Raw genomic sequence first — 27,086 nt, 5'->3', positions numbered from 1 at the left:
GGAGATGGATGGGAGGGGTAAAGGCCCTGTTTAATTAAGGAGCTGTAATGAATGCCAGGGATACCAAGTCAAGATGCAGTTTTATTTACAGGGGCAGCCACAACCCACTCACGGGACACACAGACCTCACAAGGGCTCAGTTCCCCTGCAGGGGGGACACGCAGAAACACGGGGGGGGGGGGGGGTGAGGACACCGACCTGGGGGGGTCACAGGGCACAATCTGAGCCCCCCAAACCCCACTGCACCCCTTGGACCCCAAATTGCAGCGCCCCTCCTGCAGGGGAAGGGGCTCAGGCTGCCTCCCCCCACAGCCCCAGCTCACCGTGCCCCCCCCAGGCAGTTTGGGGTGGTTCCCCGTGTTTTTGGGTGCCCACAGCGCCGTGCTCGGGCCCCGGGGCACACAAAGGCCAGCTTGGCATGCCCCGGTGGCCACACCGGCCCAGCCCCAAAGCTGCAGCAGGAGGGAGCACACGGGGGCCCCCATGCAGGGGGGGCTGCAGCGTTCTGAGGTGCCCAGGGCTCTGCAGGACCGCCCCCCCCCTGCCCCAGCCCAGCCTTTAGCAGCAGTTTGAAAACAAATAGTGAATCCAGAGTCAGAGCACCATAATGTGTGATCCCAGCGAGAGGACGGGCCAGGGCACCGCGCTGGGGGGACAGACAGAGCCCCACGCCGGGGACACACGGCCAGATGGGGGTCAGACAGCCACGGGGGGGGACAGCAGAGGGGATGGAGCCAAGCCTGTCCCCAGCACAGCCCCTGGCACGGACAAAGCTGCAGGGAGGGGATCCCAGGGCAGGGGTGAGCTGGATCCAGCCAGAGGGACCTGTCCCCCCCCCGGCCCGCACAGCGGGGCGCTGGTCCCGGCCCCCCAAACAACAGCAGAGCCTGTGGGGGTGCAAACACCTGCCGGAGCTGTGGGGGTCCCCACCGACCCCCCGAGTGCAGCAGCAGGTCCCCAGGCAGGCGTGGAGGGCACACAGAGCTGCCCTGGGGACACCAGGAGCGGGGGGCTCCGCACTGAAGCTGGGCTGGGCTTCCCCCCCAGTTCTGCTCCATTCCCAGCTCCACTCTGGCAGGTTGGGGTGCCCCCTCCCCAAACAGTTTGGCACAGGGATGGTCACAGCAGCTCCCCACCCACCCCCAAACCCACCCCCGAACAGCCCCAAACATGAAGGATGCAGCATGCAGCCCCCTGTGACCCCCTGTGTGGGCACTGCCAGGCCCTCGGGACCCCCAACAGCCAAATGCAGGCACAGCTGAACAGATCTGGGGTGACGGGGTGCTCCCTTGTCCTCTGAGTGTGACCCCCCTTCCTGAGCCAGCCCGACCGGCGAGTGCCAGCCCAGGGCGGGGGCTCACCCCAAAACCCCAGGGCAGGGAGGACTCACCACCCCCTGACCCAGGCCCAGAGTGTCCAGGTGCCCCCCACCCCAGTGGGGTGAGTGAGGAGTGGGTGTGGGGGGCACAGCTGGCTTTGGGGGTGCTGGGAGGGAGGGAAGGGGGGGGCTGTACCCCCATGTCTGAGGGTGACCCCCAACAGGAGCCCCAGGTACAAAAACTGTCACAGAATAAATAGAGGCACCGGGGCAGGGGGGAGGAAGGGGGGCACTAACAGGGGCTCCCCAAATCCAGCCCCACTCCAGCGACAGCTGAGTCCTCTGTGCCCCGGTACCCACGTTGTGTCCGGCCCGGGGGGTGCCTGGGGGCTGTCCTGGCCCCTGTCCGTCCCTCTGTCCGTCCCTCTGTCCGTCCTGCCCCTCCCCAGCTCGGCGGGGCTCAGTTGTTGATGTCGTCGTAGATGCTGGGGGTGTGGGGGGCGGGGGGCTTGGGCTTCTTCTTCTTGCTGGAGCCGAGCCCCGGGGCGCCGCTCACCAGCCCCAGGTGCGGCTTCTTCTTCTTGGTCTTGCGGGACTCGGAGTTGTTTGTACCTGGGGAGGGGAGGAAGGGAACAAATGGGGGTGTCAGGGAGGAGATGAGCCCTAAAACGGAGTGGGTGATGCCCAACTCTGGTCAACACCCAAGAAAATGTACCCCAAAATGTTCCTGCCCCTCCCAAGTGGGGGACAAGGTGCTCCAGGCTTTGGAGCCATGGTCTGTTCAACTCCTCTTGTACTGGGGACGTGCCAGAACGGCTGGGTTTGCCCCCTCAGAGGGGTCTGAGCCCCAGGATTTGCCCCTCAGAGGGGTCTGAGCCCCAGAGTTTGCCCCTCAGAGGGGTCTGTGCCCCAGGATGTGCCCCTCAGAGGGGTCTGTGCCCCAGGATGTGCCGCTCAGAGGGGTCTGTGCCCCAGGATGTGCCGCTCAGAGGGGTCTGAGCCCCAGAGTTTGCCCCTCAGAGGGGTCTGTGCCCCAGGATTTGCCCCTCAGAGGGGTCTGTGCCCCAGGATGTGCCGCTCAGAGGGGTCTGAGCCCCAGAGTTTGCCCCTCAGAGGGGTCTGTGCCCCAGGATTTGCCCCCCAGCCCCTGAACACTCACTGGCTTTGGAAGAGGCCGAGTCGGAGGGGGAGATGTCGGAGGAGCCGTCCCACTGCAGGCGGCTCATCAGGGCCTGGCTCTCGGCCACCTCGAAGCTGTCGTTCTCCACACCACCCTCGGCCTCGGGCAGGGACCTGGGCACAGGTGTGACACAGGGCACGTGGGGACAGAGCCCTCCCAATGCCAGGGGGATGCCCAGGGGCAGGGACCTGGGCACAGGTGTTACACAGGGCAGGTGGGGAGTCCTCCCAATGCCAAGGGGATGGCATTCCCCAGGGGCAGGGACCTGGGCACAGGTGTGACACAGGGCACGTGGGGACAGAGCCCTCCCAATGCCAGGGGGATGCCCAGGGGCAGGGACCTGGGCACAGGTGTTACACAGGGCAGGTGGGGACAGAGTCCTCCCAATGCCAAGGGGATGGCATTCCCCAGGGGCTCAGCCCTGCCCTCACCACCCTGCTGGGCTGCAGATCCCAAGCCCAGCCCTGGGCTCCCATCCCCTGCAGGCCCCCCCAGGGCTGTCCCTGTCCCCAGCCCCACCTGAGCACCCCGTGCAGCCCCCAGTCCCTGTTGCACAGTGACCCCAGACCTTGGGGACCCCGCTGTGCAGCCACTTACGCAGAGGGCCCGAGGAGGTAAACCCGGACTGCCCTGCGCTGCTCATCCGTGTGCTGGGGACACCGCAGGGACCTGGGGGTGAGACACGGCGCTGAGCTGGGCCTTCCCCCCTCCCGTGGGATGTGGGAATGTTGGGGACCCTGGGGAAGCCCCCCAGAGTGAGCAGGGCCACCCTCACCTGGTGCACATCTTCTTGGTGTGTTCGGAGATGACCCCGCATTGCTGGGGAGGGAAGGGACAGGTGAGTTCGGGGGGACAGGTGAGTGACCCCAGGGCTGTGCTGCACCACCACAGCCTCCCAGTGCTGAGGCCCAGACAAAGCAGCCACCACCCCACGATCAGGACCTGCTGCAGGTCCCCATTCCCAGCCTGGAAACCAGCCCCAGTGGGATGGAGCCCAGCTGGGAGAGATCCCTGGGGTCCCATCCCCTGTGGAACCCCCCTGTCCCTGTCCCATCCCCTCACCGTGGTGAGCAGCGTCCGCAGCTCCTCGGGGCCCAGCGTCTCGTAGTTGATGCCAGCTGAGTTGCTGTACTGGGGGGCAGAGAGCAGGCTCAGGCCTGGGGGGACCCTCCTGGGGGGCAATTCAGCCCCTGGGGAGGCAGAGCAGGGACTGGCAGCCATCTCCTCCCCCCATCCCAGGCTCACCTTGAAGGGGTCGGGGTTCCCGCCAATCTCACCTGGGAGAGAGGAAAGGTGAGGGGGGGGTCCTGCCCCCAGCCTGGGACCCCCAGGGTCCCCTCCCACAGCCAGGGAGAGCTCCCCCCCCCTCACAAGCCCCATCCACTGCAGCTGCCCCACCCACCCCAAATACCCCACTCCTACACGTGCCCAGCCCATGCAAGCCCCGCCACAAAGGTGTGAGCCCCTCCCCCATTTTAGCCCCGCCCCAAAGGTGTGAGCCCCGCCCCAAAGGTGTGAGCCCCTCCCCCATTTTAGCCCCGCCCCAAAGGTGTGAGCCCCTCCCCATTTTTAGCCCCGCCCCAAATCTGTGAGCCCCGCCCTGTTTTAAGCCCCGCCTTCTCACCATTTTTGTGTTTCAGGGACTTGGACCTGCGGGGCGAGTTGGGGTTCTGCAACGAGAGGGGAGGGTTGGGGGTGTCCTGTGTCCTCCCCGCGCCCCCCACCCTTCCCTGCACCCCTCACCTTATCCGACTTCCTCTTCTTTGCTATGGGGAGAGAGAGAAAGGAAAGGTTTGACCTTTTCCAGGGCCTGCATCCCCAAGCCCAGAGCCACTGCTGCCTCCCCGGGGCTGGGACCACCACCCACGGCTGCTCTCCCCCTACACACCCACCCAGGACCGGGGTTCAGGGGACATGGGACAGGCAGGATGTGTCCCCGACCCCTCAGGGCACCAGAGACCCCTCCCCACCTTTCTTCTCAGAGCCATAGGACCAGTCATTGTCGTTGATGTCATCGTTGTCCTCCTGGTCACTCTCGGACTTGTTCAGGTTGTTGCTGCTTGCGATCCTGAGCGGGGAGGGGAGGGAGATCATGGCTGGGGTCTGCCCCACGTCATCCACGGAACCTCAGCATCCATCCCATGTCCCCTGGTACCCTCCCATCCTCCCCTGCAGCCAGGGATCCAGACAGGAGTCCCCAGCTGCCACCGAGGCAGGGACACAGGACCCAGGAGGGACAGAGGACCCAGGGGGATCACACAGGACCCAGGGGTTCCCAGCTCCTTTTCCCAGGAGGGATAAACTGGCAGGGAGGAACATGAGGAGCTCCAGGGGCAGGGAGGAACAAAACAAGAAGAGCTCCACGGTGAACCAAACTGGACACCCTCAGGATGGAAAGCGAAGACCAGGACGACCCAGACTTGGCCAAATTCCCATCCCAGGCTCCCCAGAGCTGGAACCCACAGCACCCCCAGGGTGAGACCCCCCCCAGCCAGGCCCCGGTGCCTCAGTTTCCCCAGAGCTGCAGCCCCACCTGCGGTTGGCGATGCGGCTGCTGTTGCGGCCCATGCCCAGGCACTTCTCCAGGTGCGGGGCAAAGCGCGAGGCGGCGATGCTGCGGCTGCAGTTGGGGCACACGCACTCCTTGTTCTTCCACTGGTTGTACACCTGCCCGAAGATGTCCACGCCCGGCTGGTCCACGATCTCTGCGGGGGGACACGCTCAGGCCCTGCCCTGACACCCCACATCTGCTCTGGGGGGTCCCTGGGACTGCCAGACCCTCCCCACAGCCTCAGCGGGGCTGAAAGCAGGGGGTCTCTGCCACCTCCCACCCACAGCCCAGCTGTGCCCCCCCAGCGCCCCAGCACCACATTTTGGGGTTCAGTGCCCCCCCATTTACCTCTCTGGTCATTGCTGGTGGGACATTTGTGTGTTTAATGCCCATCAGCGGCCCTCAAACCCAAATCCCTGTGTGTGGGGAGCACCAATCCCCTCAGAGAGCAGGGGCCTGGCTCTCTGAGTCACCAGTGTCACCCTGAGCCCTGGGGAACTCGGGGGGCTCACCAAAGTCCTTCATGCTGTCGGGGTCCGTGTCATCCAGGAAGAAGTAGCCGCACTTGACAGCCCGGTGCACCTCAAAGCACAGCCCCAGGCAGGCATCCTCCACCAGCTCCGTGTAGATCTCGTGTGCGATGGCCTGGGGGCCCAGGGGGGGCTGTTAGGGATGGGGGGGGGGACACACGGACACCCCAGGGGACAGGCTGACCCCCCAGACAGGACAGCTCACCTCCAGTTTGCTGTTATCCAGGCCAGACAAAGACATATCCTCCATTTTCATTTGCAGCTGCTTGCGGAGAAGTCACGCCGAACGCTCATAGCACGGGACACGGGGGGCTGGGGGCACGGGGGGGTCTCACTGGCACCTCCACCCTCACCTGCAGACCCCTCCCCATCCCTTCCCCACCAGAACCCCACTGCACAGCCTGGGATGTCCCCAGTCCTGGGGTTAAACCCTCCAGGAGTGAAGTAGGGGGATCTTGGGGGTCTCCCAGCTGGGCAGGACCCTCCCCAGCCCGGCATGGAACCCCCCCAGTTTAGTGGGGGACACTGGCTGACATAGGTGGGATGTCCCCCACTGTCCCCCCACCCCTCAGGCCAGCCTGGACGTGCCTGGCGTTCAGAGAGGTGTCAAACCCCTCAGGAGCCCCACCTCACCCCCCATTGTCTCAGGGCTGTAGGTGAGCACAGGGGACTCGGGGTGTCCCCAAACTGTCCCCAACCAGCGGGTTTTGCTGCATCACCCTCCCTTGCAGCAGATGGAGGGCGGACAGGGCAGGGAGGGGAGTACTGTGTGCCCCCCCAAAATGGGGCCTGGCCTCTCTCCCCAACAATGGGAGTCTAAAGACCCCAAAGTCATGGTCAGACACCCCCACCACCCATTGGGGCTGAGCAGTGGAACCCCTGATTGTCACTGGGGGAGCTGGGGGACTCTGCCCAGCCACTGGGGTGGGGGGGACTCAAGAGGGGTCTCCATACCCCCCTACACACCCCAATCCCGTTGATCCACGGATTTCTTCCTTCCACAACAGAAAGAGGAAACAGGGGCTGGAATTGGCTCAGTCCCCAGTGCACCCCCAAGCTGAGGCAGAAAAGGGAGCGGGAGAAGGGGGAGCTCAGGGGGTCTCCCATAGGGCTGGGGGGGCCAGGGAGGGTCCCAGGGGCTCTCAGGATCAGGGTGGGGGGTAGGGAATGAGGGGTCTCAGGGCCTGGGGGTCCAGGGCTGCTGCTGGGAGCTCTCAGGAGAAGAGGGTGGGGGGCACAGACAGGAAAGGGGGGTTAGGGGCGGCTCGGGGGGGTCTCTCGCCGGTCCGGGGGAGACAAGGGAGGGCCCTGGAGCTCTCGGGAGTGGATGGAAAAACAGGAAAATGAGGGAGGAAGGGAGATCTGAGGGCCGGGGGGGTCTCACATAGGGCTGGGGGCCAGTGAGGGTTGTAGGGACTCTCAGGAATCGGGGGGGGCAGAAAAGGGAGGAGAAGGGGATCTCAGGGGTTCCCCACAGGCCTGGGGGGGCCGAGAGAGCCTTGGAGGCCCTCAGGTAGAGAGCGAGGGAGGGGGAACAGGAAGGGGAGGCTCAGGATCCCGGGAAGGTCTCGGGGCCTCCGGGACGGGGGCTGGGAGGGCACCGGCGGGGCGGCCCCGGGGCTGATCCCGGGCGGATCGCGGGGTCCCGGGGCGCCCCGGGGCGGGGTCAGCAGGCCGCTCTCCGGTGCGGCGGGGCCCCACGGGCGGGCGGGCAGGGCCCCGAGGGCGGGAGCTCCGGGCCGGGAGGGACGGCTCGGGCGGTCACTCACCGGCGCGGAGGGTCCGCCGGGGCCGGGGCGGGGCCGGCTCAGCGGCCCCCGCCGCTCCGGCGCGGGGCCCGGCGGCGACTCGCCATGGTCGGGGCCGGTGCGGGGCCGTGCCGAGCGGACGGAGCGGCCGGGCCGGGCCTGGCGGTGCCTCCGCCCGGCGGCGGCGGCGGCGGCCCAGGGAGGTGAGGGGGGTGAGGGAGGGGCGGGGCGGCGCGCCCGGCGCGCGCACGGTCCGGCCCCGCCCCGCCGCCGCCGACCAATGGGGAGGCGCCGTGAGGGGCCGCGGCCAATGGGAGGGGCCGGAGCCGCCGCCGCCGCGCGAGCCTCGTCAGAGTCACGGGGGAGGGGCGGGGCGGGGCGACGGGGGCGGAGCCAGAATGGGCGGGGCTGTGGTGGGCGGGGCTCGGAGGGGCGGGGCCTGGAGCTCCTCCCGCACCCCCCGGACCCCCCGAATCCCCCCGGAACCCCCGGATACACCGACCCTCACCCCTACATCCCCCACTGCGAGCTCCCAGGGACATTCCAGCTCCACGGATGCCTCCAGATCCCACCCTGCAAACCCCCAGCGCCACAGAACCCCCAAAAATGAGCCCTCCCACAATGGACCCCCAAAGGAGATCCCATAGATAGGAGGAAAAACACTCCTCAGGCTTGTCCGGTTTTTTTTTTTCCTAAAGTTTTATTTTTTTTATAGTAATGACATGAGAACAGAAACATTATTTTTCACTTTATTATACAAAAAAAAAAAAAGAAAAAAAAAGAGAAAAAAAAAAGGAAAAACAAAAAACCCCAAAAAACTCAAAAAATAAACAAAACAAAACAAAAAGAACCAAAACCCCAAGCAAACCGGGAAACCGGGGACGCGACCCCTGCGTCCCGCTCAGCCGTACAAATTCCAAGTCGGGATTATTATTATTTTTCTTTTTTTTTTCCTTTTTTTTTTTGTCTTTTTTTTAAACCTACAAAAACACTCTTTAAATATTAGAAAAAAAAGATGATTTTTTTTTTATCTTTTTTTTTTTTTTTTTTGGTGTTTTTTTGCCTTTTTTTTTTTAACGTAATTCACAAGAACTTCCATCTAAAGGATCCCGGGATTTTGTGGCAGTGCCAAAATGCACTCAGGAATTCTCTTGCAGCGCAAACGTCTTTCCCCCCCCTCCCAAATTGTCGGCGCTGTAAGAATTTTTCTTTTTTATTATTTCATTTTTTTTACCTTTTTTTTTTTTTTTTAAACAGAAAAAAAAGGTGGGGAGGGGGGAAAAAAAAGGTGGGGATTAATTTTTTTTTTTTTTTGTCTTTTTTTTTGTACTAAAAACACATCCACTAAAACACGACAGTGCTGGGTACATTCAGCAGAAAAAAAGGGGTTGGGGGGGGGGGTTCCCCTTAGGGGATTTTGGGAGGGGCGGCGATTAAAAATTGGGATGAAAATGAAAGGAAAATCCCAAATGGATTGGGGTGAGTGGGAGGGGGAAGCAGAGGGACGGACAGATGGACACTGGGGAGGGGGGGGACACCATCTGGGTTCTCTCGGGGGCCCCGGTCCTGGGGGGACTCGGGGGGATTGTCCGTGCGGGGGCACCCGGCTTCACCCCCTTGCCCCACGTTTGGGGGCAGTTTGCCCAAAATGGTGTTTTGTCAGCCCAAAGTGAGGCAAGGCCAGGGGGTGCTGCCCCCACCTTCCCCTCAGCACTGAGGGGGTCCCCAATGTCTCTGTGGGGGGCTGGATTTGGGGTGCTGAGAGCAGCAAACCTGGGGGGCGTTACAGAGCTGGGGGGGCAGGGACCCCTCAAAACCCAAAATCTGCAGCATGGCCCCCCCTGCTGCCCCCACAGCTTTGGGAGAAGAGAAAAATGGCTAAATTACAGCCCTAGAGAGAAACCCCCCCCAGAACCCCCATCCCCTTCTCTGGGGCTCCCCAAATCCTGTCCCCCAGCCCAGCTCCTCTCCAGGGACAGGATGGGGGGGGGAGAAGGAACAAATCCTGAGCCCCCCCAATTAGAGTGGGGGTCTGGGGGGGGGGTCCCCAATGACACTGGGTGGGTTTTTGGGGGGTGGCACGAGGTGGGGACAGAACCCTGCAGGGAGGTGCCGTGGGATTGCTGGTGCTCGTGTCTGCTTAAAAAAAGGGGGGGCCCTGCCAGGCCCCCCATGCACCCACCCCGGTCCCCGCGGCCCCATCCCCTACCCAGGAGGGGACATTGACCCCCCAAAATAAACCCAAACCACACCAAAATTTACAGCATGGCCCGGGGGGGGGACATGAACTGGCATTAATGGGGTTAATGGGGCAAGGGGAGCTCTGGTTCCCCCCCCCAGGATCTGGAAGGAAGGGAGAGGAGCAGCTTCACCAGAGACAGGGAGGAAATGGGGAGGTGGGGCAGGAGGAAAAAAGGAGAAAAAGGGGGAAATGAAAAATAAAAGATGGATCTTTCTCGTTTTATAAAAAGGAAAAAAAAAAAAAACCCAAAAACGACAACAAAAAAAAAAATTAAAATAAAATACAACGGCACAACAACCACCGACAACAGAGCGGGGGGGACCCCGCGCCCCCCCTTGGTCACGCTGAGCCGCCGGCCCCGGGTGGGGGCGGCCCCGGTGCCCCCCCCGCACACGCTCGGTGCCCCCCCCACACACTCACACGCTCGCACACGCACCCACACCCCCACACCCCCCCGGGGACACGCGGGTCACCGTCCCTGTCCTGGCCCTGTCCCTGTCCCCGTCCCCGTCCCTGGCCGGCGCTCCCAAGTGCCGTGGATGTGGAGGTCCCGGGCAGCTCCCGGGGCAGCTTCCAGACTGTACAAGGTTTTTTGGGGGGTGGGGAGGAGCCCCCCAGGACGCTGGGGGTGCGCAGAGGGCAGGGGGGGCTGCGAGGAGGCATTGTCCCATCGGCTGAGTCCTGAGCCCCTCGGCTCGTGCTCCGCGCCCGCTGCCGGAGGGGCTTCGCCGCCAGGGGATTTTTCTTCCCATTTCTGGGTTTTTTTAATTAAAAAAAAGGTGTGGGGGGGGTGTTGTCGGTTTGTTTTGTTTTTTGTTTGTTTTTTTTTTTTTTTTTCCCTGTGTGTTTTTCTTCTCTTTCTAGAAAGTCCAGAGCTGGTAGCGAGGGGGTGATGGGAGTAGGGATGGAGAGACGCCCCCATGGAAAGAATTAAATTCCAAAAAAAAAAATTGCTTCCCCTCGGGAGTAAAGCGGGGGGCAGGGGTGGGGGGCTCTCTCCTGGCCCCCCAGCCTGGGGGAAGCAGCCCCTGATCCCCCTCCGTAGTGTGAGCTTGGCGGAGGGGTCCCCCCGGCCCCCGCTCCCCGCGCTGGGGGGCACGAGGAAGAGGAGGAAGGATTTTGAGGGGCTGCAGGGGGGATTTGGGACCGAAACCGAGAAACCAAACGACGTTACAAAGAGCTTGGCCGATCAGTTGGAGTCGGAGTCGGAGGAGTCCCCCGAGGAAGAGGAGGAACTGCTGCTGCCCTCTGAGTCGTTTTCGTCCTCATCCTCATCATCCTCATCCTCATCATCATCGTCGTTCTGGGAGGGGGGTGGCAGAGAGCAGGGGGAGGTCAGGGCAGAGTTAGTCATCATCACCTCCTTGTCCCCTGCTCACCCCTCAGAGCGAGGGTGTGACCCCCACCCTCCCATCGCTGTCCCCGGGGATCTGGGGGAGGAGGAGGAGGAGGAGGAAGGACACGGGCAGGAGCCAGGAGTGAGTTTAGCGAGGGCTCAGCTCGGGGGGCCGACGTGCCGGAGCAGCGCACGGGGTCCTGCCCTCACCTCTGCCACTGCCTCGCTACACGATCCCAGGGAGGCTGCCCCACCCGCCTCGGGCCTCAGTTTCCCCCCTCTAAAGCCAGGGAAGGAAGAGGCGAGAGCTGAGACCAGCGAGGGGGTGGAAACACCTCACCTGTGCGGTGGCGAGCACAAGGCACGGACACGGTTTCTGCCCCCAGCGCCATCCAGCATAGGCTGATTTCAGTTGCACCGGTGTAAAGCTTTGACTCTGGTGACTTACTCGGCATTCACACTGGCGCAAACGGAGCCGAGACCAGACTCAGTATCTCCAGCAGGAAAAAGACAGGAGATTGTTCTCTGCTCACCGGGGGCTCTGCACACCCCCCCGCACCTCTGGGGCCCGAGGCTGCTCCTGACTGCGCCCCGCGGCTGCTCCTCCTCGTGCCCTCCCCGGCAGCTCCGGGGGGATCCTGCTCCCCATCCTCTCCCCACGTCCCCCTGCTGCCCGGGGGGCTCCTCGGCCATGGATCTATCTGAGCCCCCAGCCCAGGGAGAAGGTGAGGGGGGCCCTGTGCCCTCCCCGTGCCACGGCCTCACCTCGTCCCCGTCCTCGCTCTCCTCCTCGCTGCTGGACTCCGAGGAGTCGCCGCCTTCCTCTGACGAGTCACCGTTGTCATCATCGTCATCCTCATCTTCATCGTCATCCTCCTCCTCCTCTTCCTCCTCGTCATCGTCCTCTGACTCCTGCAGGTCAGGAGGGGCTTGGTGAGTTCCCAGACCTCCACACCCATGGGTGCAGCTCCCACGCCATCATCCCTGACAATGCCCCTTTGGGTTCCTCCGGCCATTGAGCAGATCGGGATTCCCTACCCCACACCTTGCTGGGAGCCTTTCCCCATTTATACTGAAAAAGGGTCCCTGAGCAGGTACCAGGGTCAAAACCCAACCTGGATGGGTTCTGAGCAGGGATTTGGGGAAAGTTTATGGTCTCAAGGACAGGGCAGGCAGCTGGAAGCACAAAGGATGCCTCAAACACGCTCCCCAGGGAGGGATGGGTGTTGTGACTCACCGACTTGGACTGCATCGTTGGCTTCATCTTGGGGTTGGGACCCCGAATCTTCCCTATGCTCTTGCGTTTCTGTAGGAACAAAAAAAAAAGCTTTTTAGGGCTCAAGTTCAGCTCCTTCCCAGTGTCCAGCCCAGAGAAAATCTCACTGTGAGATGCCATGGGGAAAAATCCCCACTGGAGGGGCTCTCTGGAGGGTGGCACATCCCAACCTCCCCCAGGACTGATCCTGCCCAGTCCCAAGCCCCCAGTAACTCCATCCCATTCCCAAACTCCTGGGATCCCAGCACAGCAGTGCCACATGGATACTCACGTTGGAAATGTGTTCCTTGTACGCAGCCCGCTCCTGGGGCGAGAGGCTCTGTGGGGACAGGGACACAGTCAGGGATGGGAGGGCACGGAACAGAAGGGCTTTAGCACAGGGCACAGCCTCCCCATGTATATAACTTTTATCCTTTAAAGTTACAAAATGTCAAAAAATGGTCTGGAGATGCTGGTTGCTGGAGGAGGCGTGGGAACAGAGACCATGCCAAACATCATCCCCAAAACCAAGGGACACCAGTCTCCCACCAGGAATCAGGATCCAGCACCCACCTTGAGCCAGATGTCGAGGTGCACCTTGTACTGTTTCTGCTGCTCCTCTGCCAGTTTTTTGTAGTGGTCCTTCTGGCCCTGGGAGATGCGCTGCCAGCGGCTGCCGATCTCCACCATGCGCTCCTTCAGCGGGAGGTGGTTCAGCTCCCCGTTGGACAGGAGCTCCTGGGAGAACTTCTGGTAACCGTTCCTGCACGGGAGAGCGCAGGGACCGGGCTGGGACAGGGGGCACAGATAGCCAGGTGCCCATAAACCCCATCCAGCCACACCAGGGTCCAACCCAACCTCCCTCTCCCTCCAAGTCCTTCCCCTCTGCACAGCCAGACCCAGTTTTTCACACCCAGGTACTCACATTGGGGGTTTCTTCGGCTCTCCCTGGAATTTCATTTTCTTGGTGGAGTTGGTGGAGCACGGAGGGGCCCGCATCTCGCTCAGCTCCCTCTGAGCCACAGGAGAGAGAAAGAGAGGGTCAGGGAGAGGGGCAGTGCTGGCTAAGGGACACGGTGAGAGGCAGGATGGGCAGAGAGAGACTCACCTCGTATCGCTTCTGATCCTCCGCTGCCTTCTTGATCCACATCAGCTTCTCCTTCTTCTCCATGTTGTTCCAAGTGGCCTCCATGGCCTTCAGCGCTTTGCCCCGGTCGTTCTGTGGGACAGAACCACCACGATGCATCAGGTGCACCCAAAAACCCCTGGACACTGGGGTGCTGCTCCCCCTGGGACCCCCATTCTCCCCACAGCTCCCAGCCCAAACCCAGGTGTGAGAGCCAGAGAGAAATTCCTGGGAATTCCTGCTGGTGGGAGTGATGATCCCACCTCCAGCCCCTTTCCCAGCCCTCTCCTCACCTTGAAACGAGCCAGGTAGTCCCCGATGACGCTCTGTTGCCAGATCTCCTCAGCAGTTTTGGGAGACTCGGGCAGCTTCCCACGCTCCTCCTTATCTGAGCCGTGCTTCTTCTCTGACTGCGCCTTCAGCGCCGCCTCCCGTGCCTTGTACTTGGCCTGGGCAGGGGGCACAGGGTGAGGGGGCATGGCAGGGACACAGCCCCCAGCACAGGGGGACATGGCAGGGACACAGCCCCCAGCACAGGGGGACATGGAGCTCCCCCAGCACTGTTCCCACTGACAGCCCCAACCCCATACCAGGACTCCCCCCATCAGGAAAACCACCAAAGCCTGATGGGTCCTCTGAGGTTTCTTTATCTGGTGGGTTTTGACCCCCCAGGTGATGAGAGGGGGAGGCACAGCCAATGCCAACATTGGCACGTGTGTGACAGGTCACTGTGATGCTCCAGGGAATGTTTGTGCCCCTTGGTGCAGGACAAGGACAGGAGCACCCCCTGCACTGCTCGAGATGCCCACAGGAGCAGTGGAGATGGAGGAGGAACACAGGGATGGTGATGGAGATGGAGAAAGAATACAGGGATGGTGATGGAGATGGAGAAGGAACACAGGGATGGTGATGGAGAAGGAACACAGGGATGGTGATGGAGATGGAGAAGGAACACAGGGATGGTGATGGAGAAGGAATACAGGGATGGTGATGGAGATGGAGGAGGAATGAATACAAGGATGGTACCCACCTTCTTCTTCTCGGAGAGGTCGTTCCACATGCGGGCCAGGAGCCGGGTCAGCTCGCTCTCTGACAGCTCCGGCCGCTCCTCCTGCAGCTGCTTCCGCCTCTCCTCCGAGAAGATGAACATGGCTGAGATGGGCCTCTTGGGCTTCTCTGAGCTGGCCTGAGGGGGCACACGGGGCTGTGAGGGGTTGGAGCCCTTGCAGGGACCACAGCCCCCCTCAAAGCCCCTTGAGATGCACAACCCCAGCCCAAGGCTCTGGCAGGTGCTGCCCCCACCTTGCCGGTCTCTGGTGAGGATTTTTTGGATGCAGGACTCGTCGCCCCTTTCCGGTTGCTGCCCAGCATCTTCTCCTCGCCCAGCACCCGTTGCTGCTCCTCCTCGGGCAGGCTCTGGGTGGCACAGGAGGAGAGAACTCGTTAGACAGCCCAGTGCTAATGAGGCCTTGAGGCAATGGGGGAATAGGGACTCTGGGGAAGGGGAATTCATGCACTTGGGTGTCCTGATCCACATCCCGTCCCAGGCAGGACCAGCATCTGGAACTGCACATGTACAGACTGGGCTTCCTGTGCCGTCACCCCCTATCTGGGCAGTGTCCCTCTCCCCTATTTCCCAGTGAAAGCAGGTGGGCAGGTGCCTGGGTCCGGGCACACCCCTGGGTTTTCCACCTCGTGGCCCTGCAGCCGCAGCCGGGGCCGCGTCACATCCGCCCGGGGACGGGGACCACGCTGGGGTGGCCTCGGTGCAGCTCCCCCGCCCACGAGGGAAGGAAGTAAGAGGCTGCACAGCCACAGCCACTGAACAGCCTCCCCTGCAGCTCCAGCCCTCTGCTCACCCCAGCTGGGGGCCCACCCTCACCTCCCAGGGCCCAACTGGAAGACGCTGAGTCAGGCGTTAGGACAGACAGAAGGTCAAGGCTACGTGCAACCACCTCCACAGCACTCACAGCTGGGCCAGACATGTTTTGGGGGAGCAGAGAGGGCAGCTCCCCATTTAATTTCCCCATTCTCAGATTTGGGATCTCCAGCACCTGATGGCTGAGCACCCCCTCATCACTCACCTCCAGGAAGCGGAGCAGCTCAATCTCATAATCTTTCTTTTTCTGGAAGAAGATGGAGATGTGTGGTTACACAGAGATCCCTTACTTCATATCCCTGCCCCTTGCAGCCCCTGACCCAGCCCCATCCCTTGGCAACAGCACCCTCCACCTGGACCATCTGTTAGTCCCACACAGGAGACAGGATCAAGGGAGGTGACCGAGGACCTCAGGGAGAATTGGTGATGCAGACCAGCACAGGGACTGAGTAAAGGTGAGGGTGTTTCCAGGGATATTTGTAGCCCAGACTCTGCATTGGTGCCAACCTGCCTCTTCCCCTACCTGTCCATCACTCACCTGGTCACACTTTTTGTGGTAGGCGTCCTTTTCCTTCTGGGAGAGCAGCTTCCACTGCTGGCTGCACAGCACCATCCGCTCCGTGCTGGGCACGTCTTTCATGTTGGCCATCAGCTCTGCACAGTACAGGGAGTAGCTATTCCTGAAAAACCCACAGGGGGACCCAGTGTTAGGGAAAACTTGCCCCTGTGTAGCTGGCTTGGTCCAAAAGGAGTTTCCAAAACCCCCCAGCTAGGCTGCACCAGGCAAGGAAGTGAAGTGCCTGTGTTTTAGGGCAGCTGGCTGCTGGATCACCCCCTAAAAGCCAGAGTATCATCATAAACCTCACTCAGATGCTCCCCAAAATGTGTATTTGATGTATATTCAAGAACTGGTTTAAAGGGATCACCACAGAATCATGTCATCTTTAAGTCTGGAAAAGCCCTCTAAGATCATTAGTCCAACCATGAACTAACACCGCCAAGGCCACCACTAAACCATGTCCTCAAGTGCCACATCCACACTTTTTGAACCCTTCCAGGGATGGTCACTCCACCACTGCCCTGGGCAGCCTGTTCCCAGGCTTGTCCATGAAAAATGTGTCCTACAAACCCCATGTAACCCCTCGGTGTCTGTGACCCCAGAAGTTATCTGGGCTCCCCAAGCCCAGTTTCCTCTCTGGCAAGAACCAGCACCCCACAGGCCCTGGCTCCAGGAGGGACAGGACTCACGGGGGAGGTTTTGTGGGTCGTCCGTCGAACTTGTCCTTGAGCTGCCTCTCGGCCTTGGTGAGGGTGGAGCGGGTGATTCCCTCCTCGCTGATGTTCAGCTCCGGGTGCTTCTGGATGTAATCCCGCATGATCTCCTGTGGGAACGGAGAGCGGTCAGAGGGGCTGCCACCCCCGCTGCTGGGCCCGGAGGAGGAGGAGAGAGAAGCCAACCATTGCCCTGATCCTGTGCCCTGGGATGCTGCTGCCTGCCTCACACATGGCTGGAGAGGCAGGGCTCACACTCACTAGGGACCTGCCAGGACCTGCCTGATCCCCACGCTGGCTATCGGGAGAGGCCTTGCAGGGCTGGGATGCAGAGAGGCTCAGAGTGAATGTTGGGACCAGTGTGGAGGGGACCGGGTGAGGCTGCTCCCTACCTCGTACTCCTTCCGCTGTTCCAGGGCCTTATGAATCCATTTCAGCCTCTTTTTATCCGAGAGTTGAGACCACTGCTTGCCCAGCGACTCTTTCACCTCCTTCGTGGTGGCCTGAAAACCCAAAGCCAGAGGTGAGGGCAGAGGGGTAAAATCCAAAAAAAAAAGAGGGATGAAAAAATATGAAAAAATGGCAGAAAAATGGCAAAAAAAATGGCGTGGCCTGCCGGGGCCTGACAGCACCCGGCATGGGGTGGCTGGGAGCCGTGGGGCTGTGTGGGAGTGGGGGGCATGGCCAGAGGTGGATGTCTGTGCTGGAATCCTTTCCTTTTCCTGCCCTGACTCAGGCTGTGGTCACCCCTTCCTGGCAAAAAGTGGGGGCTGGATCCCTGAGCCTCTTCCAGGTGTGCAGAGCCCCTCCTTACCTGGGTCCAGGCTCCGGGAGCTGCTAGCGGTGTCCTCCATCCCGACCCCCTGAAATGCTTCTCTCCCTTCCCCCTCCTGCCCCAGCAGCGGGGTCCAGGACCCCCCAGCACTCACACTCGCACTCACTCCCACCCACCGTACTCACATCTGGACGCACTTTCAAGTAGATCTTCTTCTCGTGGTTGTACCACAGCTGCTGGGGGGTCTTGGGCTTCTCGGGGACGTCGGATTTCTTGGCGTTCTGGATGAGATCCGGGTGGTCTTCCCTTCAGCAGGAGGGCAGGTGGGGAAGGGAGAGCGTCAGGGAGGTGGCAGTGGCAAGGAGAGCACCCCTAAACCTCACTGCAGGGCAGAGCCTCCATGGGCTCAGGTGCTGGGGGGTCCCCAAAAAGAGCAGGAGGGTTTTAGGACAGATTTAAGTTCATCACTCCTTGGGGAGCATTGCCTACAGCTCAGTTGCAACCCTGAAGCAGCAGCAGGTCATTGGGAATGCCAAGGATCCACCTGGATCACAACAATCACGTCGAAAGGGAAGGTCTGGAGTGACTGGGGGGGCACTTCAGCTTTTATCAGCGCTGTCCCCTGACCCCCAGAACAGGGCTGGTCCCTCATCTAGTCTCCCAGCTGGAGGGCTGCTCTCAGACACCTTTTCCTTGCTCTCTTTTTGCTGAATTCCCCCTTCTCTTCAAGCCAAAAGCCCATCAGTGGGCTCTATGAGCTATGCACAGGAGGGCAATCTGGATCTGCCTGAAGGGGTCTGGGGAAATATGGGGAGTGGGGCTGCCTGCTCACCTGAACCTCGCCAAGTTCCTCTCAAACTCCTGCTTCTCTCGCTGGAAGTCCTGGATATATTTCATCTGGGGACACAAAGCCACCACAGAGGTGGAGAGGGACGTCAGCACCAGGAACAGGCAGGAAGATACATCCCCATCCACCTGGCTGGGCATCCCACCACTCCAAGAGGCTCTCCAGCCCATGGAATGGTCCTGCAGAGAGTTTCCAGCCTGCCCAAGACTCAGCAGCTGGCATCTCCCCTCTCTGTGTACCCCAGCAGCCCTGGCAAAGGGCACAGCAGGACCTTGTGCCCTGGACTTTTCCTGGACACCCCAGAGTTAAAGATGGGCACCCCAAAGCCCTGCCCGGGCTCTGGCATCTCCAGGGGGGCAGATCTCTGCTCCCAGCCTCTCCCAGAGCCTGTCCCTGTGTCCCTCACCTGGACAGGGTGGCACAGTGGGGCGTGTGCCTTAACCCCTTTAAACACAGACCCACCCAGTGGCAAAGCCACCATCCAGGTCCGTCAGGAAGAGACGGACCAACGGACAGACCCAACTGGCCTCCACCCCAGGGATCCTGGGAACCAGGACAGGAAAAGCCAAGGAAGTCTTACAGGTCTGACAGGACTAAAGGAACACCTGGCTTCTCCCATCGAGAGCTGCATTAAGTCCTGGCCAGGCAGAGCTTGGGCTCTGCTGGTTTTACTGGAAGAGCTGAGCAGAGCCCAACACAGAGAGGCCCATGGTGGGAAGGGGCTTGCTGACCCCTCCCTCACCTCCCCCATACCTTTTTCTTCTCGGGAAGCTCCTTGTATTTTTTGGACAGGATCTTGGTGAGATCCAGGTTGCTCATTTCGGGGTGAAGCTTGGCGTATTTGGCTCGCTTCTCCATGAAGAAGCGGAAATAGGGAGTCAGGGGCTTCTTGGGGAAGTCGGGGTGTTTCTGGGGAGACAGCAGAGTGGAGGACACTGAGCATGGAGCTGGCAGCACCACTGGGACACAGCCTAACCCATGGCTCCCCAGACCTGGGGGCTGCCTCCATCCAGCCCTGCTGGTCATCCAGGCACAGCAGGCGAGGAGGGGGAAACTGCTGGAAATGAGGGCTCCCCAAGGAACTACAGCATCCCATGGCTGGGAGCCTTGGGAGCAGCCTCCAGCCATCCAGAGCTGTCAGCACAGAGCAAGAGGGGACACTGGGGCAGGAGGAGGGGATGGGACCCAGCTCCCAGGGATGGACCCGGCAGGCCAGGAATAGGACAGCAGCTCCCAGCCCCTCTGGAGCTAAACTTGGATGCAGGCTGCCAGCAGTACGGCCAGCCATATTAAATGTACCCAGGAGTTGGCCCAGGCCCAGAGCCACGGCCTCCAGAGCCTTGGGCAGCCGGACACCGGGATTAGGGGCACTGAGGTGCCTGCAGGGGCTCCCACTGTGGAGCCACGTGGATCTGAGGTGCCAAAGGGACAACAGGACCACATCCTGGGGAAGTGTGGGGTCACCCTTTAGGGACTGAGACAAATTCTTGCCCAATACCTTGAGCTTTTTGCCTTTGTAAGGATTCTTCACGTGCTCTTCAGCATCCATAATGAGCTCTGTGAGGGTCCGGAATTTCCTCACCTGGGCAGGAAATGAAGAGACAAAGGGTTGAATAGGGGGCAGGGCAGATCCCCAGCATAGCAGAAAGGCCACTGGGTTTTGTGATGCCACCCCAAAAATGACTGATCCCAGCCCCTCTGAGGGGGTCACAGGATGGTGCCTGCACCAAGGGCCGAGGGCTCTGGGCACTCAATTTGGACAATTCCAACAGCCTAGGGAATGTCAGTAGGATGCTCAGACCCTGCCACAATGCCCCCAGGAAGCCCCACGAGGTGTCAATTACCTCATTAGAGATCTCCATCCACTTCATCTTGCACATCTCCCCTGAGAAGTCCTTGAAAGCCACTTTTTCCCAATCCAGGTGGGACTCGGTGGTTTTGAACTTGCTCCCGTCGTTGGAGGGCAGGTTATTCTTCATGCACTCCAGGAGGGTTAGCATGTCCTCCTGTGACCAGCGGTCTGAGCAGTGAGAAACAGGATCAGGCAGGGGCAGGAAGCCTTTTCCCTTCCCTTCCCTTCCCTTCCCTTCCCTTCCCTTCCCTTCCCTTCCCTTCCCTTCCCTTCCCAGGGACTACAGCTCCCGGCGTGCCGCTCCGGACCGCACGCCAGGACACGTAATCTCCACATGCTGCCTCTGGAGATTAAAGATCAAAGGGACGTGGCTGTTTCCATCACCCTCGAGCAACTCTCTACGGGCCAAAACAATCTGGGCAAAGCTAGAAATTCCACTCGGCGCAAACCAGAGAGACTCGCTCATCCCAGAGAACCATCAGATAAGGGATGGCTCTGCTGCACGGGAGCAGAGGGCTATTTCATAGCTCTGCAGAGTGACATAGGAGCAATGGCAATGAGCTCTCCAGCCAAGCAGGAATCAGAGAAACCCACTTTCTAAGTGGATGTGTCCAGAGAAAGTGGAAAACCTCAGCATTGCTTTTCCTGCACCTCAGACAGCTTTGTGATCACCTGGGCCCAGCTCCACCGTGACCTCTGCCAAGGTCAAAGCTCCCAGATCACAAAGTGGGGGGGGGCAGAGCCCAGCAAAGCCCTCCTGTCTCACAGAGGGGTCTCTGACAGTGCAGGGTGATGTTCATGTCACCCCAACATCCCCCAAACTGCTGGGAGGAGCATCCCCAGCTCCCATAGGAACATGCTACTGGAATGGTGGGATGGGCACGTGGCAAAGCCCGAGAGCCTGGAGCAGCCTGGAGGCCAGGACAGGCAGCAGCACCGTGCTGGGACAGGCAGCAGGCAGGATATCCCAGCCCTGAACATCTCATCCTGCCCCAACCTTGGGGCTGCTTCCTTGCCAGGGGAATTCCTCCCTGCTCCGAGCTTCCAGGCCAGCAGGGGAGCACAGCCCAGGGCGCTCTGCAAACATGGGTGGCCCTGGGGAATGCAGCGGGGCCTGGGAGCGGAAGGAAAATTCCCTGGGGATGGGCTGGAGGCGGAGCAGAGCCCGGAGCCACCCGCCCACACAGCCCCGGCTGCCTCAGCCCGGGATGGGCGCCGGGGTTCCCGCAGGTCAGGTGAAAGGCCGAGGTGTCAGGTGAAGGCCGAGGTGTTTGGGGACATGGAGGCCCCCAGAGATGGGGACAGGGTGGCTCGTCATGGATCTGAGTGGAGCATCTCTGCCTCCATCTCCGGGAATGAAAGCAAGCTCCCAGAAATATCCAGCTGCATTGATTTCTCCAGCTGCAGCTCTCCTTCCACTCAAAACTCAACATGAGGAAAAACACCTCCACCTCCTGCCCTTGCAGGGGTCTGGGGAAGGACAATTCCCCTGGATTCCCAAATCCAAGCAAGGGATGTTAAAGGACATATGGCACCTGGAGAAGGAAGCAAAGCCAGGACATGACCCCCTCATCCCATGTCCCCTCCTGGACCTGCCTGGTTGGGGGTCAAGGTAGGAACAGTTTGGGATCCAGCTGGTCCCTTGAGTGACCTCATTAGGAATTAATAAGGAGGGAGAAGACAGAAAAAGCCCCCCTGGAAAGCCTGGTGGCTTGGGGTGTGTCCCCATGCTCATGGCTTCAACCCAAAACACCATGAGGAGGCAAAAGAGATGGGGAAACTCCCATTCCCCACAGAGCTGGGGTAGATCAGAGCTGAGGGAGGGAGAACACAGCCTCAAATTCTGTCTTCCTGTTTTTCCCGTCCACTTTCCAAGCCTCCCAGGCAAGGACCGATGAGGCAGAACAGGGCTGGGAAGCTGGTGCCAACTTTACTCGCAGAAATCAGGAGGAATTACCAAAAGCAGCACAGCCACAAAATTCCAGAGGGGATGGAGAAGGGGATGAGACACCCCCCTAAACCCACCCCCATCAAGCCCAGTGCCTCAGTTTCCCCCTCAAATACAGAAACACCCGGAGACCTTTGGCCCTGTGTGAACCCTCCACTGGCACACAGCCGGAACAACCGCATCCCAAAGCAAAACATTAAAACCAGTGGAAACATCCTAAAATCCTCGCTGGCAGCACGGTGAGGACAACAGGACCCCCACACTCAGCCCTCCATCCCCATCCCTCGACCTGGGGCACGCTGAGGAACGCTGGAATTGCGGCGCTCACCCAGCAGGATGAATGGGGCTGTCTGTGCCCTGGGACCGATTTATCCCGGCTCTCCTGGCACCGGCCGGGCCTATATTAGGAAAGCTGCCCCGGTGTAATTAAATCCATCTCAAGTCCCGGAGAAGGACACGTGCTCGGCCGGGTTCGCTCGAGGCAACAACCCCGACTGCAGCAGGGACGGAGGAAAACGGGGGGACCCGGCAGGTGTGAGGGGATGGACGGCGCTCCACAGGTTTGGGGGAGCCAGGGGGTTTTTAAGGGGTGGAGTGGCAGAGCCCTGCGAGCCGCCCTAAACAAACATCTCTCTTGTTTCCCTTGTTTTCCTGCCCCTTTTCCAATAAAAGCTGAAGCTCTGATGTCATGCTGGGGTCTGGAAGCTGGAGGCCCAAGGTAATGGCTCGGCTTTTAATGCAGCCCAGATGTGAGCAGGGAGGGCAGCACCTCTGTGCCAGCCCCCCCTTCCCAATCCCCCCCAGGAGCATCCCAGTGCCAAGGGGCTGCTGGTGCACTGGAGCATGAATCCGTGTGCTCGTACACGTGTGTGTGTGTTCCCCGGGGGGGATCAGAACTCGGAGAGGCAGATTCCCCCCCACCTCACCCTGCTGGCAGCCGGGATCACGGATCCTCCATCGCTCCTCCCTCTCCATCCCTCCTCCCCTGCCATCCCTCTGAGAAAACGGCCGCTCTGAGGTTTATTTATTATTATTATTTTTAAGCGTGGCAGCAGCATTCCTTTGGGAGCACATGCTGGGGGGGGCTGCCGGGGGCTCACCTTGGTTTTTGGGAGCTGTCATTTCCAGGTCTGCAGGGCACTCAGCTTCGCCGTTCATCCTCCACCTGCCTGTGCCCAGCACGGTCCCGCCGGCTCCCTCCTCACCCTCTTCCCGAAATCACTCCCGCACGGCTCTGCAAGGAAAGGGAGAACCCTGCTAGGCATCCCCACCATGATGGCGGGACCCCAACTCCTAACGGGGAGTGGGGCAAACGTGATCCACCCATCTTCTCCATTCCCAATGAACGAGTGCAGGAATATCCCCTGGAGAGAGCTCCAGCATGGGGGATCCTTCCTGGTGATGTGACTCCCACGTTGGGCAGGGGAGGAGAAAAGAGGTCTGTGGGCAGAGGAGAAGGGTCCAGGGGTTTGTCCCCAAGGTGGGGAAAAGGATCTGAGAGGGATCCCAATAAATCCCAGAGGAGACACGTTCAAGGTGGCTCCCTGGGGTGGGTGGGATCCAAAAGCCTGGGATCAAGAGAATCTGAATCAAGGGCTCCAAGTGATCTCCTGTAAGGGGGTTTACTCCCCTCACTGCAAAACAGGGTTTCAAAGGAAGGCCCACAGATCCAGCAAAATCCTCCCCAGAGGTGGGGACATGCTTGGAGAAGAGAGGGGTCCCCCAGATCCAAGGGAGCTGGGGGGGGGGCATTTGGGGACCTCAGGGGGATTCAGGGGTCTCCCAAGGGAGGAGAACAAGCTTGAGGAAAGTATTTCAACAAGGGGGCTCCAGGAGAAGGATGCCTTCAGTCCCCATTAGGAAGCATCTTATGTCTCCATGGGGAAGGATAACCTAGGGAGGGAGATCCCGAAACTTAGTTGGGGGGGGTGGCAGGACAGTAGCCAGGGGGGATCCCCACGGGGGATTCCATTGGGGGAGCCCCTGGAGGGCAGAGCGGGCAGGAGGCCTCAGGGGGATCCCCTGAGGGACAGGCCGCAGGCCTGGGGGGCAGAGCAGGCCCAGGCCTGGGGACGGGCTGGGCCTGGGGGACCCCGGGGCAATCCAGGCTTGGGGGGGGCCTGGGGAGAGGGTCCAGGGGCTTCGGGCAGAGCCGGGCCCTGGGCCTGAGGGAGGAGCACCCGGGGACGGCCCAGGAGTGCAGAAAGCCCGGCAGCATCCGGGATGGCCCCGGGGGAGACGAGCTGCGGGAGGCGAACGCGGGAGCACCGCGGGGTGCAGGCCCCGCCAGGCCCGGAGGCCGGGCCAGCCCCGGGGGGACCGAATGCGGGACCCCCAGAGGGAGATCCGGCCTGGGGGATCACCTGGGGCGGGTGAGGGGCGCGCAGACCCCTCCAGCGTGGGACCGAGGAGCGCCCGGGGCGGGACGAGCCCTGACGGGATGGGGGGAACCGCTCCAGCCTTGGATCAACCCCCGCGGGGGGCGGACCTAGGACCACCCCCGGGGCCGGCCGAGGGATCGCCGCGGGGTGGGATCAAGCCCGGCCCCCGGGCGGCGTGAACGCGGGGATCGCCCCGGGCTGCGAGCGGGGGATCGCAGCCGGGGGGGGGGGGGGGACGCGTGGGGGTGTCGCGAAAGGCGGGATCGCGACAGGGGGAGGGATCCGTGGGATCATGGCGGGGCGGGGCGGTGCGCGCGCACCGGGATCCCCGGGGGGCGCGCGGGGAGGGGGTGCGGGATCCCCCCGCGGGGGAGCCGGGGGGGGGACCGGATCCCGCGCCCGGAGGGGGGGAGGAGGAGGAGGAGGAGGAGGAGGCGGGGGAGGAAGGGGCCGGGCCGGCGGGCGGAGGCGGGGAGCCCGCACATGCCCTGCGCCGCCGGCCAGCTCCAGTCTCCTCCTCCAGCAGGCAGCAGGAACCGGGTGGGACCGAGCGCGGGCGGCCCCGGCGGCGCCTCCCCCGCCCCCGGTTCCCACCCGGGCGCCAGCGAGCTGAGCCCCCCCCCCTTTTTTTTCTTTCCCTCCAACAACACCCGGGCAGACAATGGAAGGCGAGTTCGGGGGGCCGGGGGTACGGAGAGGGGCCGGGGGAACGCGGAGCGCTCCCCCGGCCCCTCTCCGCACCCCCGGCCCCCCGGAGCGATGCGATGCGCTGCTTCATCCCCCCCCTCACCGCATCCCCCCCCGCATCCCCCCATCGTTACCGGCCGCTCTCCGCCGCGGCACACAATGGCCGGGCTGCGCCCGCCTCCGCCCGCCGCTCCTTCCCCTCCACCCGCGGTTATAAAGCCGAGACAAACCCACCTCTCCGGGCTGCTGAGGGGGAGGAGGAGGAGGAGGAGGTGGTGGTGGAAGAAGGAGGGAGGAGGTTGGAGGGGGGGGGGGGGTGTGGGGGGGAGCTCTAACCGAGCCGCCGCAGCCCCAACCCCGCCGCCGGAGCCGCTGGGGGAAGAAGAAGAAGAAGGAGAAGGAGAAGAAGGAGGAGGAGGAGGAGGAGGGGGAAGGGGGGGCGGGGATGCCCGGCTGGGGGCGGCCGGGCAGCTGCAGCGAGCCGGGCGAGGGCAGCGCGACCTCCCCGCACCGACCCCCGGGGAGCGGCTCCTACCCGATCCTCCCCCCCTCTCTTTTTTCCCCACCGCCGCCCCCTCCTCGCTTTTCCTTTCCTCGTTTTTCCTTTCCTTTCCTCCCTTTCTTACCCCCCTCTTTTCTCTCCGCGACCCCTCCTCGAGCCCGCAAACACCCATCCACCCAGCGAGGGGCTGGAGCCCCGCTCCCGGTCCGGAGGGAAGAAAGGAAGGGAAGGGGGGTGAAAGGCGGAAAAAAAAAAAAAAAAAAAGAGGGGGAGGGGAAAAAAATAGATAAAAAGAAAATAAGGAGAAAAAAGGGATAAAGAGGGGATAGAGCGAGGATAAGGGGAGATGAAGCGCGGGGGGGGTCGGCCGAGCCCCGGCACGCACCGGCGGAGCGCGGCGCCCAGCTCCCGCCGCGGCGCGGGACTCACCCGGGCTCGGGAAAAACAAGCGGGCAGCGCTGGAAGCCTGCCCCCGAAATCCAGCTGCGGCACCGGGGAGGAGGGAGGGAAGGCGAGCGGGAAGGAGGGAGGGAGCGAGGAGGAGGAGAGGGAAGGGAAGGGAAAAAGGAGGGAGAGAAGGGGGGGGCACACCGGGGCCGCCGAGCCGGGCGCTGCCCCCCGCCCCGAGCCCCAGCGCGGTGCCCCCCGCGGGCGGGCGAGGCGGGCGAGCCCCGGCGGTGGCGGCGGCGGCTTCCTGCCCGCGGGGCCTGCGCGAAACCAGCCTCTCTAAAAAAAAAAAAATATTCTCTCTTTTATATTTATCTATCTATCTCTCTCTAAAAAAAAAAAAAAAATCGCTCCGGTGGGCGCGACCCCCTCCCCGTTCCCGTCGGAGCGGCGGCGGAGCGCCTTACCGAGCCCGGAGCGCGGCGGTGGCGGCGGCGGCAGCGGGAGCCCGGGGAGGAACAAAGCGCCTCCTCCAGCCCCGCCGGCGGAGCGGCGCGGCGGCGAATGGCGAGCCCGGGCGGCGGGCACGGCGCGGCGCGGCGGGGCACGGCGGCGGCGGCTCCCCCGGCGCGGGCACGTACCGGCGGGGCCGCCGCTTTGGGGGGCGGCGGGGGCTCGGGGCTCGCTCGGCGGGGCCGGGGCGGGGGAGCGGCGGTTGAACGGCGGCCAGCTCTGCAGCGCTGGCCCCGGGCGTGGACGCGCTCCAGTCCCCGCAGAGACGATCGCGCTTTCCCCCGCCTCCATGGCGCTGCGTTCGCTCTTCCAATCAGCCGGGCTGAGCGCGCCGGGATCCGCCGGGATCTCCCCGCCAGCCCCGCCGCCCCGCCGCCGCTTTCCGCCGGGTTTTTTATTGCTCTTTGCTTTTGCAACACTGTGGTGAGAAGAAAAAGAGGAGGAGGAGGAGGAGGAAGGAGAAGAGGAGGGAAAGGAGGGGGGGGGGTGGGGGGGGGGGGGGGGGAAGGGAGGAAGAAAAAAAAAAAAAATCTCCTTACATGTGCAACAATCCTCGGCCGGCGTTTGCATAAAGAAAAAAAAAAAAAAAAATAGGGGGGAAAAAAGATAAATGAGAAAAAAAAAAAATAAAGGGGGGGGAAGCGGGAAGGGGAAGGGGGGGGGAGCCGAGCCGGGCCCCCTCGGCACGGCGGGGCCGCGCTCCTGCCCGCCCCGCGGCCCCGGGACACGGCGGCGGGGGGGGCTCTGCCCGGCGGGG

At 62.1% G+C, this 27,086-nt stretch overlaps 2 protein-coding genes across 2 annotated transcripts; both read right to left on the bottom strand.

The window, feature by feature from the left end:
• Positions 1-1,246: 1,246 nt before the first annotated feature.
• ATXN7L3 (ataxin 7 like 3) lies at positions 1,247-7,515 on the bottom strand. Its single transcript, XM_058820414.1, has 13 exons — positions 7,349-7,515; positions 5,785-5,891; positions 5,562-5,694; positions 5,032-5,203; positions 4,469-4,566; positions 4,242-4,264; positions 4,123-4,168; positions 3,744-3,775; positions 3,561-3,629; positions 3,274-3,317; positions 3,096-3,167; positions 2,478-2,611; positions 1,247-1,930 (listed from the first exon to the last, which is right to left on the bottom strand). Exons 2-13 carry the CDS (start codon positions 5,833-5,835, stop codon positions 1,779-1,781), a joined length of 1,026 nt encoding a protein of 341 aa, XP_058676397.1. The 5' UTR covers positions 5,836-5,891; positions 7,349-7,515; the 3' UTR covers positions 1,247-1,778.
• A 2,538-nt stretch (positions 7,516-10,053) lies between these two features.
• Positions 10,054-25,681, bottom strand: UBTF (upstream binding transcription factor). Its single transcript, XM_058820380.1, has 22 exons — positions 25,554-25,681; positions 22,960-23,093; positions 19,904-20,079; positions 19,558-19,641; positions 18,813-18,968; positions 18,045-18,109; positions 17,389-17,518; positions 16,830-16,940; positions 16,414-16,547; positions 15,704-15,845; positions 15,371-15,412; positions 14,589-14,702; positions 14,317-14,472; positions 13,580-13,735; positions 13,269-13,379; positions 13,086-13,174; positions 12,734-12,923; positions 12,453-12,500; positions 12,143-12,211; positions 11,671-11,817; positions 11,246-11,365; positions 10,054-10,872 (listed from the first exon to the last, which is right to left on the bottom strand). The coding sequence occupies exons 2-22, from the start codon at positions 23,015-23,017 to the stop codon at positions 10,759-10,761; spliced, it is 2,412 nt and encodes an 803-aa protein (XP_058676363.1). The 5' UTR covers positions 23,018-23,093; positions 25,554-25,681; the 3' UTR covers positions 10,054-10,758.
• Positions 25,682-27,086: the final 1,405 nt, after the last annotated feature.

The sequence above is a fragment of the Ammospiza caudacuta genome, chromosome 27, assembly GCF_027887145.1.
Source record: "Ammospiza caudacuta isolate bAmmCau1 chromosome 27, bAmmCau1.pri, whole genome shotgun sequence".
Lineage (NCBI taxonomy): Eukaryota > Metazoa > Chordata > Aves > Passeriformes > Passerellidae > Ammospiza > Ammospiza caudacuta.
This window is presented reverse-complemented; position numbering and strand designations above follow the sequence as displayed.

What these genes read in the sequence shown, in the direction of transcription:
- ATXN7L3 (XM_058820414.1), bottom strand. Translation starts at nt 5,835, where the DNA reads ATGAAAATGGAGGATATGTCTTTGTCTGGCCTGGATAACAGCAAACTG. An exon ending in TGGATAACAGCAAACTGGAG is followed by an intron (nt 5,695 to 5,784) that starts GTGAGCTGTCCT and finishes CTGGGCCCCCAG; the next exon opens with GCCATCGCACACGAGATCTA. An exon ending in AGAAGAGGAAGTCGGATAAG is followed by an intron (nt 4,169 to 4,241) that starts GTGAGGGGTGCA and finishes CTCTCGTTGCAG; the next exon opens with AACCCCAACTCGCCCCGCAG.
- UBTF (XM_058820380.1), bottom strand. Translation starts at nt 23,017, where the DNA reads ATGAACGGCGAAGCTGAGTGCCCTGCAGACCTGGAAATGACAGCTCCC. An exon ending in ACCTCTCCGAGAAGAAGAAG is followed by an intron (nt 13,736 to 14,316) that starts GTGGGTACCATC and finishes CCCCCTGCCCAG; the next exon opens with GCCAAGTACAAGGCACGGGA. An exon ending in GAGCCGAAGAAACCCCCAAT is followed by an intron (nt 12,924 to 13,085) that starts GTGAGTACCTGG and finishes TCTCCCGTGCAG; the next exon opens with GAACGGTTACCAGAAGTTCT.